The sequence below is a fragment of the Panthera leo genome, chromosome A2 (assembly GCF_018350215.1).
Source record: "Panthera leo isolate Ple1 chromosome A2, P.leo_Ple1_pat1.1, whole genome shotgun sequence".
Lineage (NCBI taxonomy): Eukaryota > Metazoa > Chordata > Mammalia > Carnivora > Felidae > Panthera > Panthera leo.
The window spans coordinates 7345549-7360203 of NC_056680.1; the positions used below are offsets into that span (position 1 = coordinate 7345549).

At 39.7% G+C, this 14655-nt stretch overlaps 1 protein-coding gene across 4 annotated transcripts in view; it reads right to left on the reverse strand.

Annotated features, from left to right (window-relative positions):
• The window catches only part of LOC122213926 (olfactory receptor 7D4-like), a 141297-nt gene that overhangs the window by 104454 nt on the left and 22188 nt on the right, over window positions 1-14655 (reverse strand). For 3 of the 4 annotated variants that reach the window (XM_042928345.1, XM_042928344.1, XM_042928343.1), the window contains 2 exons: window positions 13955-14105; window positions 12841-12919 (listed from right to left, as the gene is read on the reverse strand). In XM_042928345.1, the coding sequence (XP_042784279.1) occupies window positions 12841-12919; window positions 13955-14057 (182 nt within the window). In that variant the 5' untranslated portion in view covers window positions 14058-14105. The remainder of the gene's footprint in view (window positions 1-12840; window positions 12920-13954; window positions 14106-14655) is intronic. The other variant, XM_042928346.1, reaches the window with a different exon arrangement.

The following is a 14655-nucleotide window of genomic DNA, read 5'->3' on the forward strand; positions in this document are numbered from 1 at the left end:
ATAAAATATTTAAAAAAAATAAGAATATTTGTCATCCTGATGGGAGGAAAATAGTGTCTCAGTATTAATATACTTTTCCCTGATTATTCCTAAGAAACTATGTTCTTTCATCGAATTTCAGGTCTAATTTTATATCTCAACATGTGACACCTTCTCTTTTCTGTTATTTTTAACATATCCAACAAGGTGATAGAAAAACCATTTTCATATTTTTAAATATCTTAAATATATTTTTAAATTTGACAGAGAGAGTGCGAGTGGGAAAGAGGGGCAGATGCAAAGACAGGGAGAATCTTTAAAAAAAAATTTTTTTTTATGTTTATTTTTGAGAGACAGAGTGCGAGTGGGTGAGGGGCAGAGAGAGAGGGAGACACAATGTGAAGCAGGCTCCAGGCTCTGAGCTGTCAGCACAGAGCCCAACAAGGGGCTCGAACTCATGAGCTGAGAGATGGTCATGACCTGAGCCAATGTCAGATGCTTAACCAAGTGAGCCATCCAGGTGCCCCAAGAGAGGGAGAATTTCAAGCAGGCTCCACACTCAGCAAGAGGCCCTGGCTCAATCCCACCACCCTGGGATCTTGACCTGAACTGAAATCAAGAGTCAAACACTCAGCCGACTGAGCAAAAGCCATTTTGTATTTTTATATATTCTACTTTACTAATGAATTATATTTATGTATTTATTTTTAAATATTTATTTTAGGAGAGTGGGCATGTGCAAGAAGGGGAGGGGTAGAGAGATAGGAGAGAGAACCCCAAGCAGGCTCCCTGCTGCCACTACATAGCCCGATTCAGGGGTCAAACCCACGAACCATGAGATCATGACCTGAGCCGAAACTAAGAGTCTGACACTTAACGGACTGAGCCACCCAGGCACCCCTGAATTGTATTTACTTATGAAGTTTGACATTGTTTCAGTTGATCCTTAGACCTGTGATCTTGTCTTGATCTCTTTACCCATTCTTCCAAAATAAGTTTCTCTCATTTCTGTAAAATGAGAAAATAAGTTTCTCTCATTTCTTAAGGTTCTGCTCTGATCTTTAAACAGTGTTAAACATCAATAATAATGTTAAAGTGGAGTTTTAAAAAATGAGTAAATGAGTAAAACTACTCATCTGATAAAAAATAATAAACCATTACATGTAAACATAAATAACATTTTTATTTTGAAAAAATAATATTTTCCAAACCAGAAAACTTAGACAGAATAATTGCACTATTTGATATTTTCACATCTCTTTAGTGTCTGCTTAACAGATATAAACAGCTGTATTCTCATATTTGCTTCTACAATCAATCTGTTGTGATTTGTTTTAATTTAAGTATATGAAGGAATTTAGCTTCACAAAGACACACAGATGAAAAGAGAAGTGTATTTTTACAGCCTCTTGAGATAACTGTGGACAGTCTTCTTTGATACTGCACCAAAACTAACAAGTGGTCATTTTTAAATTTTTAATTTTTGTAATGTTTATTTTTGAAAGAGAGAGAGACAGAGTGCAAGCAGGGGAGGGGCAAGAGAGAGAGGGAGACACAGAATCCGAAGCAGGCTCCAGGCTCTGAGCTGTCAGCACAGAAGCCAACGTGGGGCTCAAACCCACAAGCCGTGAGATCATGACCTGAGCTGAAGTCAGACGCTTAACTGACTGAGCCACCAGGCGCCCCAAAGTGGTCACTTCTTAAAGATTAGTTGCAATAGGAATCTAAAACCCTATCAATAAACTTGTCGTGCTCTGTCACAAACAAAAACAAATGGATTGAGAATTTAAATGTGAAACTGAACTTCAAAAAATGAAGACACTGAAACCAAACACATTTATAATCAGTTGTTTGGGAAGGACTTCTTAAACAGAGCACAGAAACCTTTATCATTGGGGCACCTGGCTGGTTCAGTCAGTCAGGCGTCTGAGTTTGGCTCAGGTCATGATCTCAAAGTTCATGGGTTCGAGCCCTGTGTCGGGCTCTGTGCTGACAGCTCAGAGCCTGGAGCTTGCTTCGGATTCTGTGTCTCCCTCTCTCTCTTGTCCCTCTCCTGCTCATGTTCTGTCTCTCAGAAATAAATAAACGTTAAAAAAAAAAAAAAAACCCTTCACCATTAAGGAAAAGACTAATAAATCTGACTAAAATTCAGAATCTCTGCCATCAAGACATGATAAAGAGACATTTACAAACAAGAGTAAAAATTGGTAACAAAGATATCATAGTTCTAAACATCATGGGGAAATAATAAAGATACAAAGAAAAATCATCAAAAACATGTACAGGTAATTCCCAAGGGGAAATTCCAAACAGCCAGTATTATAAAAAATACCCATTATGAATAATAATCAGCCAAATACAAATCAGAACAATGAGATACCATTTCTTTTTTTTTTTAATTTTTTTTTAACGTTTATTTATTTTTGAGACAGAGAGAGACAGAGCATGAACGGGGGAGGGTCAGAGAGAGAGGGAGACACAGAATCTGAAGCAGGCTCTAGGCTCTGAGCTGTCAGCACAGACCCCGACGCAGGGCTCGAACTCACAGACCGCGAGATCATGACCTGAGCCGAAGTCAGATGCTTAACTGACTGAGCCACCTGGGCGCCCCAAGATACCATTTCTTAACTACTCTAAAATATAAAATGCAAAAAAACAAAACACATAAAACATGAAAACAAATTTTAGCATACAGATTCTATAGCCAGTGAACTTGTTTGTTTATTTATTTATTTATTTTATACAGAGAGAGAGAGAGAGAGAGAGAGAGAGAGAGAGGTAACAAGCGAGCGAGGGGCAGAGAAAGAGAAGTAGAGAGAAGAGAGAAGGGGGGTCACCCGAAGCAGGGCTCAAGATCACCTTATGTGAGATCTAGACTCACAAACCTTGAGATCATGAGCTGAGCCGAAGTCAGATGCTTAACCAACTGAGCCACCCAGGCGCCTGAGTTCACTTTTAGACTCATTTATATGTATGTGCAATGGGAGATGTGCAAGAATGTTTACAGCAGCATTATTCATAATGGATAAAAGCTGCAAGCAACCCAAAGAAGTCCATCCACTCTACACTGGATAAATAAGCTGTGGTATATTCATACAAAAAGTCCCTTACGTAGCAACTAAATAAATTAATTACAACTATATGTGACACATAAATAAATGTCAAAAATGTGTGAGCAAAAGTAGGTCACATGAAAATATATAAACATGTTATTCACTTACATAGTGTTTTTCTTTCCTTGATCTTTTTTTTAGTAACTTTATTTTGAAATAGTATCAGAATCACAAGAAGTTGAAAAACAGTATAGAGTTCCCATGTACTCTTCACCCAGCTTCCCCCAATGAGAATATCTTAACATAACCACAGTACATTCTTTAAACCAGGACACTGGCATTGCTACAATACTATTCATTCAGGTACAGACCTCATCTGCATCTTACCTATTGTTATTTGTACTCTTTTCTTTTATGGGGGCGGGGAGACAATACAGTTCTATAGGTAATATATGAGTGATCAAGTACTGTGACATTTTATTTTATTTTTAATGTTTATTTATTTTTGGGACAGAGAGAGACAGAGCATGAACGAGGGAGGGTCAGAGAGAGAGGGAGACACAGAATCTGAAGCAGGATCCAGGCTCTGAGCTGTCAGCACAGAGCCCGACACAGGGCTCAAACTCACGGACCGTGAGATCATGACCTGAGCCAAAGTCGGACGCTTAACTGACTGAGCCACCCAGGCACCCCTGTGACATTTTATCACATATACAGGTAGCTTCAAGTAACCATGCTCACAATCAGGATACAGAAAAATTCCATCTCCACCAAGAAACCCTTTTTTTTTTAATTTTTCTTTTTAAATTTTACATCCAAGTTAGTTAGCATATAGTACAACAATGATTTCAGGAATAGATTCCTTAATGCCCCTTACCCATTTAGCCCATCCCCCTCTCACAACCCCTCCAGCAACCCTCTGTTTGTTCTCCATATTTAAGTTTCTTATGTTTTGTCCTTCTCCTTTTTTTTACATTATTTTTGTTTCCCTTTCCTTGTGTTCATCTGTTCTGTGTCTTAAAGCCCTTGTATGACTGAAGTCATACATTTGTCTTTCTCTAATTTTGCTTAGCATAATACCCTCTAGTTCATCCACGTAGTTGCAAATGGCAAGATTTCATTCCTTTTGATTGCCAAGTAATACTCCACTGTATGTATACACCACATCTTCTTTATCCATTCATCCATCGATGCACATTTGGGCTCTTTCCATACTTTGGCTATTGCTGACAGTGCTGTTATAAACACTGGGGTGCATCTGCCCCTTCAAAAGAGCATACCTGTATCCCTTGGATAAATATCTAGTAGTGAAATTGCTGGATTGTAGGGTAGTTCTATTTTTAATTTTTTGAGGAATCTCCAGACTTTTTCCAGAGTAGCTGCACCAGTTTGCATTCCCATCAGCAGTGCAAAAGAGATCTTCTTTCTCTGCATCCTTGCCAATATCTTTAATTAATTTACTGATAAATTAAACTAAAATCCATTTATTTTTGTGTATGGTGTAAGAAAGTGGTCCAGGTTCATTCCTCTGCATGTCACTGTCCAGTTTTCCCAGCACCACTTGCTGAAAAGACTGTCTTTATTCCATTGGGTATTTTTTCCTGCTTTGTCAAAGATTAGTTGGCCATACGTTTGTGGGTCCATTTCTGGGTTCTTTATTCTGTCCCATTGATCTGAGTGTCTGTTTTTGTGCCAGTACCATACTGTCTTCATGATTACAGCTTTGTAATACAGCTTGCAGTCCGGGATTGTGATGGCTCCTGCTTTGGTTTTCTTTTTCAAGATTGCTTTGGCTACTTGGGGTATTTTCTGGTTCTGCACAAATTTTAGGATTGTTTGTTCTAGCTCTGTGAAGAATGCTGGTGTTATTTTGACAGGTATGGCATTGAATATGTAGATTGTTTTGGGTAGTATCAACATTTTAACAATATTTGGTCTTCCTATCCAGAAGCATGGAATATTTTTCCATGTTTTTGTGTCTTCTTCAATTTCTGTCATAAGCTTTCTATAGTTTTCAGTGTATACATTTTTCACCTCTTTGGTTAGATTCATTCCTAGGCATTTTATGGCTTTTGCTGCAATTGTAAATGGGATCGATTCCTTGATTTCTCTTTCTGTTGCTTCATCATTGGTGTATAGGAATGCAACCGATTTCTGTCCATTGATTTTATATCCTGCAACTTTGCTGAATTCATGGATCAGTTCTAGCAGATTTTTGGTGGAATCTTTTGGGTTTTCCATCATCTGCAAAGAGTTAAAGTTTGACCTCCTCCTGGCTGATCTGGATGCCTTTTATTTCTTCGTGTTGTCTGATTACTGAGGCTAAGACTTCCAATACTATGTTGAATAACAGTGGCAAGAGTGGACATCCTTGTCTGGTTCCTGACCTTAGGGGTAAAGCTCTTAGATTTTCCCCATTGAGGATATTAGCTTTGGGTCTTTCATATATGGTTTATGATCTCAAGGTATGATCCTTCTATCCCTACTTTGAGGGATTTTATCAAGAAAGAATGCTGTATTTGGTCAAATGCTTTGTCTGCATATTGAGAGGGCCATGTGGTTCTTGTCCTTACTTTTATTGATGTGATGAATCACATTGATTGTTTTGTGGATATTGAACCAGCCCTGAATGCCAGGTATAAATCCCACTTGGTTGTGGTGAATAATTTTTTTAATGTATTGTTGGATCCAGTTGGCTAATACCTTGTTGAGGAATTTTGCGTCCATGTTCATCAGGGAAATTGGTCTATAGTTCTCCTTTTTAATGGGGTCTTTGTCTGGTTTTGGAATCAAGATAATGCTGGCTTCATAGAAAGAGTTTGGAAGTTTTCCTTCCATTTCTATTTTTTGGAACAGCTTCAAGAGAATAGGTGTTAACTCTTCCTTAAATGTTTGGTAGAATTCCCCTGGAGAGCCATCTGGCTCTGGACTCTTGTTTTTTGGGAGATTTTTGATTACTAATTCAATTTCTTTACTGGTTATGGGTGTGTTCAAATTTTCTATTTCTTCCTATTTCAGCTGATTTTTAAAAATTTTTTCTTATTTTTCCTCTTTCAGTTTTGGTAGTTAATATGTTTCTAGGAATTTGTCCATTTCTTCCAGATTGCCCATTTTATTGGCATATAGTTGCCCATAATAATCTCTTATTATTGTTTATATTTCTGCTGTGTTTGTTGTGATCTCTCCTCTTTCATTCTTCATTTTATTTATTTGGGTCCTTTCCTTTTTCTTTTGGATCAAACTGGCTAGTGGTGTATCAATTTTGTTAATTCTTTCAAAGAACCAGCTTCTGGTTTCACTGACCTTTGTTTCCTTCTAACGCATGTTATGCTTCTCCCAACCCATGGCAATATGTTGTCACGTAAGAAATTAATAAATTCAGAATCACAATAGTTATTTCATCTTGAGAAAATTCATGAAGATCCCATACATGAGACTTCTGAGGCACAGCAATCTTCTCTCTTGGCTTGGTTGATGGGTACAAATTTACTCTTTTTTAACGGTGTGTATATATTTTCATCAAATCTTTTCTATTTCCAATTTTTTCAAAGAAAAATACAGAATAGAAATTACAACTATTAAGGTAGCAGAAATTAATCCAACATACTAGATATGACAATAAAAAATGAGATTGGTTTACAAATCAAAAGGTATTTTCAGATTGGATGTTTTTTTAATTCAGCTATATCCTATTTACAAGAGACACATCTAAGACTTAAGTACACTGAAGTTTAAATGAGAAAAATGGAGACATACATAACAAATACCAACAAAAGGAAACTGGCATGGCTTTATTAATAATACTAAATTATCAAACTATTAATGAGATTAAATTATTAATATTAAATCGATATTAAATTCAATTAAATAAATAATTTTTTTAAGATTAAAAAATCTTTCTCCTTACTGTTTCCAATTTTTCTCCTACTTTGTCCCAAATCCATTTCAATCAGGCTTCTGTGGGAAGATCAAAGAATCAACTTTGACAAGGTCCTCAAGGACTTACATTGATATTTTGATATTTATTGTCAAATTCAGTCAGAAAAAAAGGGAGAAGAGCCAAGGAGGACTGAGTAGGGGGTCTCAGACCTCAGCACAGTCTGGCCAAGTTTGGGCCAAGCCAGTGAGGGGTTCTTGAGCCAGAGACATCACTAGAAGAGACTTACCACTCACAGGAAGGGCTTACATGATTCCTCCTGCCAAGCTTACTCACTGCTAGGAGCAGTCTTAGCACAACACCGGAGGTAGGTCCTGGGATGGGTAGCAACCAGGGCCATCAGCCAACTAAGCCCCTAGGAGGCTATCTAAGGGGCAGGTTCTCACGGCCGCCACACCAGGAATAACCATGCTCAGCTGGGAGTAATGAAAATTAACTAAGAGTAATAAAAAGTTCCTGGGGCACCTGGGTGACTCAGTTGGTTAAGTGCCTGACTTCTGTTCAGGTCATGATCTCAATGGTTCATGGGTTTGAGCCCCACGTCGGACTCTGAGCTGCCAGCTCAGAGCCTGGAGCCTGCTTCTGATTCTGTGTCTCCCTCTCTCTCTGCCCCTCCCCCATTCATGCTCTTTCTCTCAAAAATAAACAAACATTAACCAAAACAAATAAATAAAATAAAATAAAATAAAATAAAATAAAATAAAATAAAATAAAATAAAATAAAAATATTCCTGATAGCTCCTCTGCCACAAAACTACAATCTCACTTTTTCTTTTTAAAGAATCTTTCTTCTTCTCACATAACATAAGTCTAGAAATAAGCAGTTCACGGCTGCTACAGCCACTCAAAGAAACCCCTGGGAAGCAAGGAGTCTTGCGTTCTAGATGCACCATCTCTACCTGTAGTTTCTGCCTACCAGTTACAGAGTAACCTCCTTCCAACTCCAAGCACTGTATCTCGTTTCTAGGCAGAACGGAGGAGGAAGGACCATGAACAAAAAGTGAAAATAACAAGATGGGACTGTCACCTTTTTAAGAGCTCTCCTAGAAGCTGCACCAGTGACTGGCTACCTGCCACGGGCCAGGGCTCTGGGACATGACTATTCCTTCAAAAAAGACTAAGAGAGAGAGGCGCCTGGGTGGCTCAGTCGGTTAAGCATCCAACTTTGGCTACGTCATGATCTCAATGGTTCCTGGGTTCGAGCCCCGCATCAGGCTCTATGCTGACAGCTCAGAGCCTGGAGCCTGCATCAGATTCTATGTCTCCCTCTCTCTCTGCCCCTCCCCTGCTCACGCTCTCTCTGTCTCAAAAATAAACATTTAAAAATGAATAAATAAATAAACATTTAAAAAAAATAAAAAATAAACTAAAAAAAGAAAGTCTAAGAGAGAGTGCTTGTTGGGATTTGTTTTCGCTTGGTTGGTTTTGTTTTTACAGTGAACAATAACAAGTTGAGCAAAATCCAAGTTGTGAGAGTAAGAAGAATGGGGAGAATGGATGTAGAGGCAGCCAGCAGTGTCTGCCGCCCCAGAACAGAGAGAAAGTCCCAACAAATGCCAAAGAATCCATATCCTACAGATCACGGACTCTGACCACAAAGCCATCAGATGGGAAATGAAAAGGCAACTAAGAACTGGCACTGCATCTTGGGAACATATTCCTGAGCAGCCCATGAGTCCAAGAAGTCGTCAAAACAGAAATGAGATGGTATTTACAACTGAGTCATAATAAGTAAAAATATTAACTATCACAACTTGTTCAATAAGCTAGAGGGCATTTAGAGGGATATGAGTATTCTTGGGTATATATATTATGAAAGAAAAAACAAATTAATGAGCTAGGGGTCCACCTTAAGAATGCAGCACAATGGCAATCTCCTGTTCACAAATGGATATGGCCTCGGTCTCTCTCAGAACAAGTTCTCTTGTGAACAGTAAGTGAAGATCCACACTTGAAGACCCTCCATATTCATTATCCTAACAGGACCTCCCTCCATTGGGCCCTCACATGTTTCATACAAGAATGAGTGCTTATGAAGCCTTTCACACCTTCTTCTGTGAAAAAAATATGACTTTTCTGTGCAGGTATACAGTTCCTGCCCTATCTGATTCTTTTGAGTTGAGCAAAGTGACTTTTGCCAGATGGCTCCATTAAGTGTCTTTTATCCCAGAACTTCACAATTAAGATTTCTTAAAACCATTTTTATAACAAAATTATGTTCCAAATCCTCAATAAAGGGTATTTGTGGGATGGGAGAGATTCGATTATAGTTTGTGTGCTAGTAACATTATTTTGTTAATGTTAAATTTCATGACTATATTAATATTTTGATTATAGAGGAAAATGTCTGTGGGAAGGCAATTCTCCATGGGCAGCTCATGTTTGCACATCTTACTCTGTTCTGTACTATGTCTTCAAGGATGTTTATATAACATCCATAGACAGGGGGCAGATTTTTTGTTGTTCAGTGTAATAAAGATAATGTCTCCTTCTGGGGCAAAGAACAAGGTTTGTTTGCAGCTCCTTAGAGAAGCTTGGGGTTCCTCAGGTATAAAACAAATCCACCTCATGTCTCCCTTGTGGGTCTTGAGAGTCAAGAGGAATTGATGGCAACATGAAGCTTATACTGGCTGCTGTGCTGTAATAAAGTCCTTGATCTCTGATCCAGAAGTCTGGTGTCTTTGGCCAACATCCATGAAACTGTGGCAGGCTAATTTGTTAGCCTATAAGTAGGAATTTGAGTTCCTGACAATGTCTTTGTTCTTAGGATAAATGTTAAAGGAGTCTTATGTCTTTAAACGCTCAACCATAAAATAAAATTATACACACGCAAACACACACACACACACAAAGCTATAACTGTCAAAAAATGTTGACAACTGGTGAATCCAAGTGAAGGAATGGACTTGGGGAATTTTCCCAACTAATATTATGAGGCTGCCACATCACTGTAACCTTGTAACAACAATAACAAAAGGATGACAGGAGAAAGAAAACCTGCAGGCAATCTCACTCAAAGATGCAGAAATCCTATCATATTAGAAAACTAGGAACAAAAAAAAAAAAAAGGAAAACTAGGAACAATGATGTGTGACAGATATGTTATCCAGGAATGCAGTTAATTTCACAGTGAAAAATAAACTGAAGTAATTTACTCCACAAACATGTTAGAAATGTTACATGTATTCATTCATTCATTCATTCAACAAATACTTATTGAGTGCCTATTATGTGTCCATTGCCTACCATTGTTCTAGAGGTTTTGAAATACATCAGTGAACAAATATTACCATCTCAGGGGAAGCCGAACAAACATAAAATCCAACATCTGTTCATGAGAAAGAAGGCCAACACCTTAGATAACAAAAGAAACTCTCTCATCCTAGTAAAGTTATCTACAAAAATGTTATAGAGAACACCACACTTAAAAGATGAAATATGAAAAAAAAATGCCCTTTAAGATCAAGAAGAAGAAAAGAGTTCCTAGGACTTCTTCTAGTCAATAGGGTTCAAGCCACAGCCAGAGAGGCAACAAAAGCATAAGAAAAGAATAAGGATTGAAAAGGAGCAAAAGAATTCTGCCTGTATTTGTAGATAAGATTATCTACAGAAAACCTCAAAAGATCTACGCATCAGTTATCAGAATAAGAGTAGAGCAAGTTTGCTACAAGCCAAACTCAACATAACAAAGACAATTATCTATGAGGACCAGCAAGATACATACACCGCCAGCCCTTCTCCAGAAACCTTGCAGCCTGATTTAGTTTGAAGTATCCAATGCCTATGAAAGAAAACAATTCAAGTTCTCATAAAAAGTCCAAAAAGACTTCTAAAGAACACAAGGGAAAGAACCAAATTAGACAGTGCAGCACTGAAACTACTGAGTAAAAGGAGGCAGACTCTGAAAAAGATGACAATGTCAATCAAACTAAATAAAAAGTCCATCTGAATCCCAGTAAATGAGTTAAAGAGGGTCACACTCTTCAATCATTCATCCATTCCAAAAAGGATTCATCAATTGAACTCCCACATCATTGAGAAAAGATATTATTACTGTCCCCTACAAACAATGTCAAAATTGCAAGGATAACTCAAAAGCTATGTATTATGGATATATCCTACCACAATGGAGACTGTACTAGAGTTATCAAAATGCACGTCCAATGGCATCTCCTTTTATAACAGATACAGTTTAGTGAAATGCAGTTTCATATCATAAGACTCATCATTTTAAAATTCAAATGATTTTTAGTGAACTCACGGAGTTGTGCAACTATCAGCACAGACCAGTTTTAGAACGTTACTGTCAAAACCAACAAGATCCTTCATGTCTATTAAATCAGGTTCCCACCCCCAGCCCAAGCAAACACAATCCTGCTATCTGCCTCTATGGCTTTGCCTATTCTGGATATTCCAAATAAATGGAATCATACAATATGCAGTCCTTTGTGACTGGTTTCTTTCACTGAGCATAATGTTTTCAAAGTTCATCCATGTTGCAGGATGTACCAAAACTTCATTTCTTTGTATTGCCAAGTATTGCCCTCTTGTGGGTAGTCAGGCTAGAGCTCCTATTGAAGGCTTTCCCACAGTTGCTGCAACAGTAAAGCTTCTCCCCACTATGGACTCTCCTGTGCACCCCCAGATGGAATTTCCTGCCAAAGGCTTTGCCATAGTCATCACACAGTCCCTCTTGGCGTGCACTCACTTATGCACGGTCAGGTCATTGCTCCTGATGAAGGCCTTTCTACAGTCATTGCATTTATACAGTTTCTTCCAATTGTGTATCCTCTTAAGAACAGCACGGACTCGAGCTGGATCTGAAGAAATTCCCACGTTGGTTGCAGTCATACAGTTTCTCTCCAGTGGGAGTTCACAAATGTGTTATAAAGGACGAATGAGGACCCAAAGCTTTCCCACACTGAAAACATTCATAGGGTTTCTTGCCAGCCTGAGATCACACATGTGTCCTAAGGGATGAAGGATAACTAAACACTCTCCCACATTCTTTACGTTCATTTCATTTCTCTCCTATGTAATTTCTCTTGGGTGAAACAGGTTAGAATTCCTTCTGAGGTTTTTCCACATAGACTACATTCATGGGGAATCTCTCCAGGTTGAGTTGGTGCCTATTGGTTAAGGGATAAGTTGTAACTAAAGGCTTTCTCACTCTCAATGCACTCATGGGGACTCCCCCCACCCCATGAAAGTCTGCACTATAAAAAAAGCAAATTCCTACATTAGAAAGTGCTGCCATTTCCAGGGCTTATGTACGGCTTCTGCTCTGTTCAAATTCTCTTGAATTTTAAGTAAGGTGAGTGCTCTGCCACAAGGTCCAGAATGGAAGCTTCTCATGTATATTTTTCCTGATAATTATTTAAACAAAAACTGGGGCACCTGGGTGGCTCAGTTGGTTGGGCATCTGACTTCACTCAGGTCATGATCTCACAGTTCGTGAGTTCGAGCCCCACATTGGGCTCTGTGCTGACAGCTTGGAGCCTGGAGCCTGCTTCGGATTCAGTGTCTCCCTCTCTTTCTGCCTCTCCCCCTCTCACACTCTGTCTCTCAAACATAAATAAACATTTTTTTTTAAATTTTAAACAAAAACTGAATTATGTGTCAACATTCACTAAGTCGTATTAATGGATATGTTTACCTGTGGGAACTCTCCACAAATAAATACTGAAATTAGTTTAGAATGTTCTGCAAATTCATGATACTCAGAGACTCTCTGACTCAGAAACAACGTCTTCTGGGTGAAGGTCATTGGTCCCAAGTGTCTCCCCTGGTGGTTATGCTCTTCTGTGTCACAGCAACCCCAGCAGAGAACCAGCAGTGCACCCTCAGGAGAGAGGCGTTTGGGAGCCTTACCCTTTTCCTGACAGAAGTTTTTCCCAAAGTTTATTCTGCTTTGCAGTGGTCTCTTTGGCTTTAAGTTGAAACTTTTGATCTGAAATTAATGGGGGAGAGGAGGACAAATATTTTTTTTAGAGAAATAAATTGTGAGGTAAAGGTGATTAAAAACAAAAACGTGGAGCACCTGGGTGGTTCAGTTGATCAAGCATCTGAATTCAGCTCAGGTCATGATATGGTTCATGAGTTCCAGCCCTGTATTGGGCTCTGTGCTGACAGCTCAGAGCCTGGAGTCTGCTTCAGATTCTGTGTTTCCCTTTCTCTCTGTTCCTCCCCTGTTCATGCCCCCCCCCCCATCTCTCTCTCTTTCACACACACACACACACACACACACACACACACACACACACACACACACTAAATAAACATTAAAAAAAAATTAGAAACAAAAACAAAGAGGGTGTGCCTGGTTGGCTCAGCCGGTTAAGCATCCAACTCCTGACATTGTCTCAGGTCATGATCTCACACTTCATGAATTCAAGCCCCACACCAGGCTCTGCTCTGGCAGTACAGAATCTGCTTGGGATTCTCGCTCTCTCCCTCTCTCTCTGTCCCTATCCTGCGCTCTTTCTCTCAAAATAACTAAAAAAAAAAAAAAAGAACAAAATAGATTTTAAAAAAAGAACAAAATAAACCAATACATTAAAAAAAAAAAAAAAAAAAAAAAAAGAGGGGCCAAGATGGAGGAACAGCATGCAAGGTTTTTTTACATCTCTCCTCCCTGAAATGCAGCCAGGTCAACGCTAAAACCATCCTGCACACCTAGAAAACTGATGTGAGGATTAACACAACCTGAACCACAGAACTCGACAGGTACACAGAGCAGAGAGGTGAACTGGGGGGAGAGAGAAGCCACAGAGGGCAGGGAGCTGTTTTTGCTTGTGGAGAGAGGACAGACATGGGCGGACAGTATGGGAACCCACCCCCATGCCCGAAAAGAGCAGATGAGAAAAGAAAGAGTACGCAAGGGACTGAACAAAAAAGGGAGATAGGAGAAAGCAGAGGGTTTAAATTCCATTAACACTCTATAAATAGGGGGAGCAAAGAGTCTGAAAACTGTGCAGCTCATTACCTGGCAGTGCTCTGGTAGGAAGGGCGAATCCCCAGGAGTGGAGTGGAGTCCAGGAGATTCTTGGACCACACGAGGAGGGGCAGTTCCCCTGGTGGGAGGACATTTAGTAGAGGCTGTGTGGCCACCCCACAGGCAAAGGTCCTAGCAGGCCCTGGAGAACAACCACATTTGCTGGTGTTGGAAAAAGGACATTAAGGGGGAAACCTGGTGCCAGATGTTGTAATTTACCATAATCCCCGAAATGCTGCTGCTACATGATTGTGTGAACTTTTTCTGGGGCAGACTGGCACCCAGCTGCAGTCTCTGGGCATTGGCAGCAGCATGGTCCTGTGAACGTTCCTGGGGGCAGCTGTGCACTGGCCATTCCTCAGTGAGACCCTCCCCCAGAAGGTCTGAGCAGATCAAAGCCACAGTCCCTCAGAAGTGAGGGGCTGGGAAACAGCCCCACATGAGATAAAACTCAGGACGGAGGTGCCACCTGGCAGCCTGATGGATTGGTCAAGGACAGTGTAAAAGCAGGAATTGGACAGAAGCCAGAGACAAAGAAGGGGTGAGCGATTGCCAGTCGGGAAAGCACAGAATTCTGATAGTGGAGACTGGGTAGCTGGGTGACGCCACTTTCACCCCCTCCTGTTCATGCGCCATTTTCACCCCTCCTGTGGTGCATGCACCACAACAATCCACCCCAGTAAGCTAAGCAG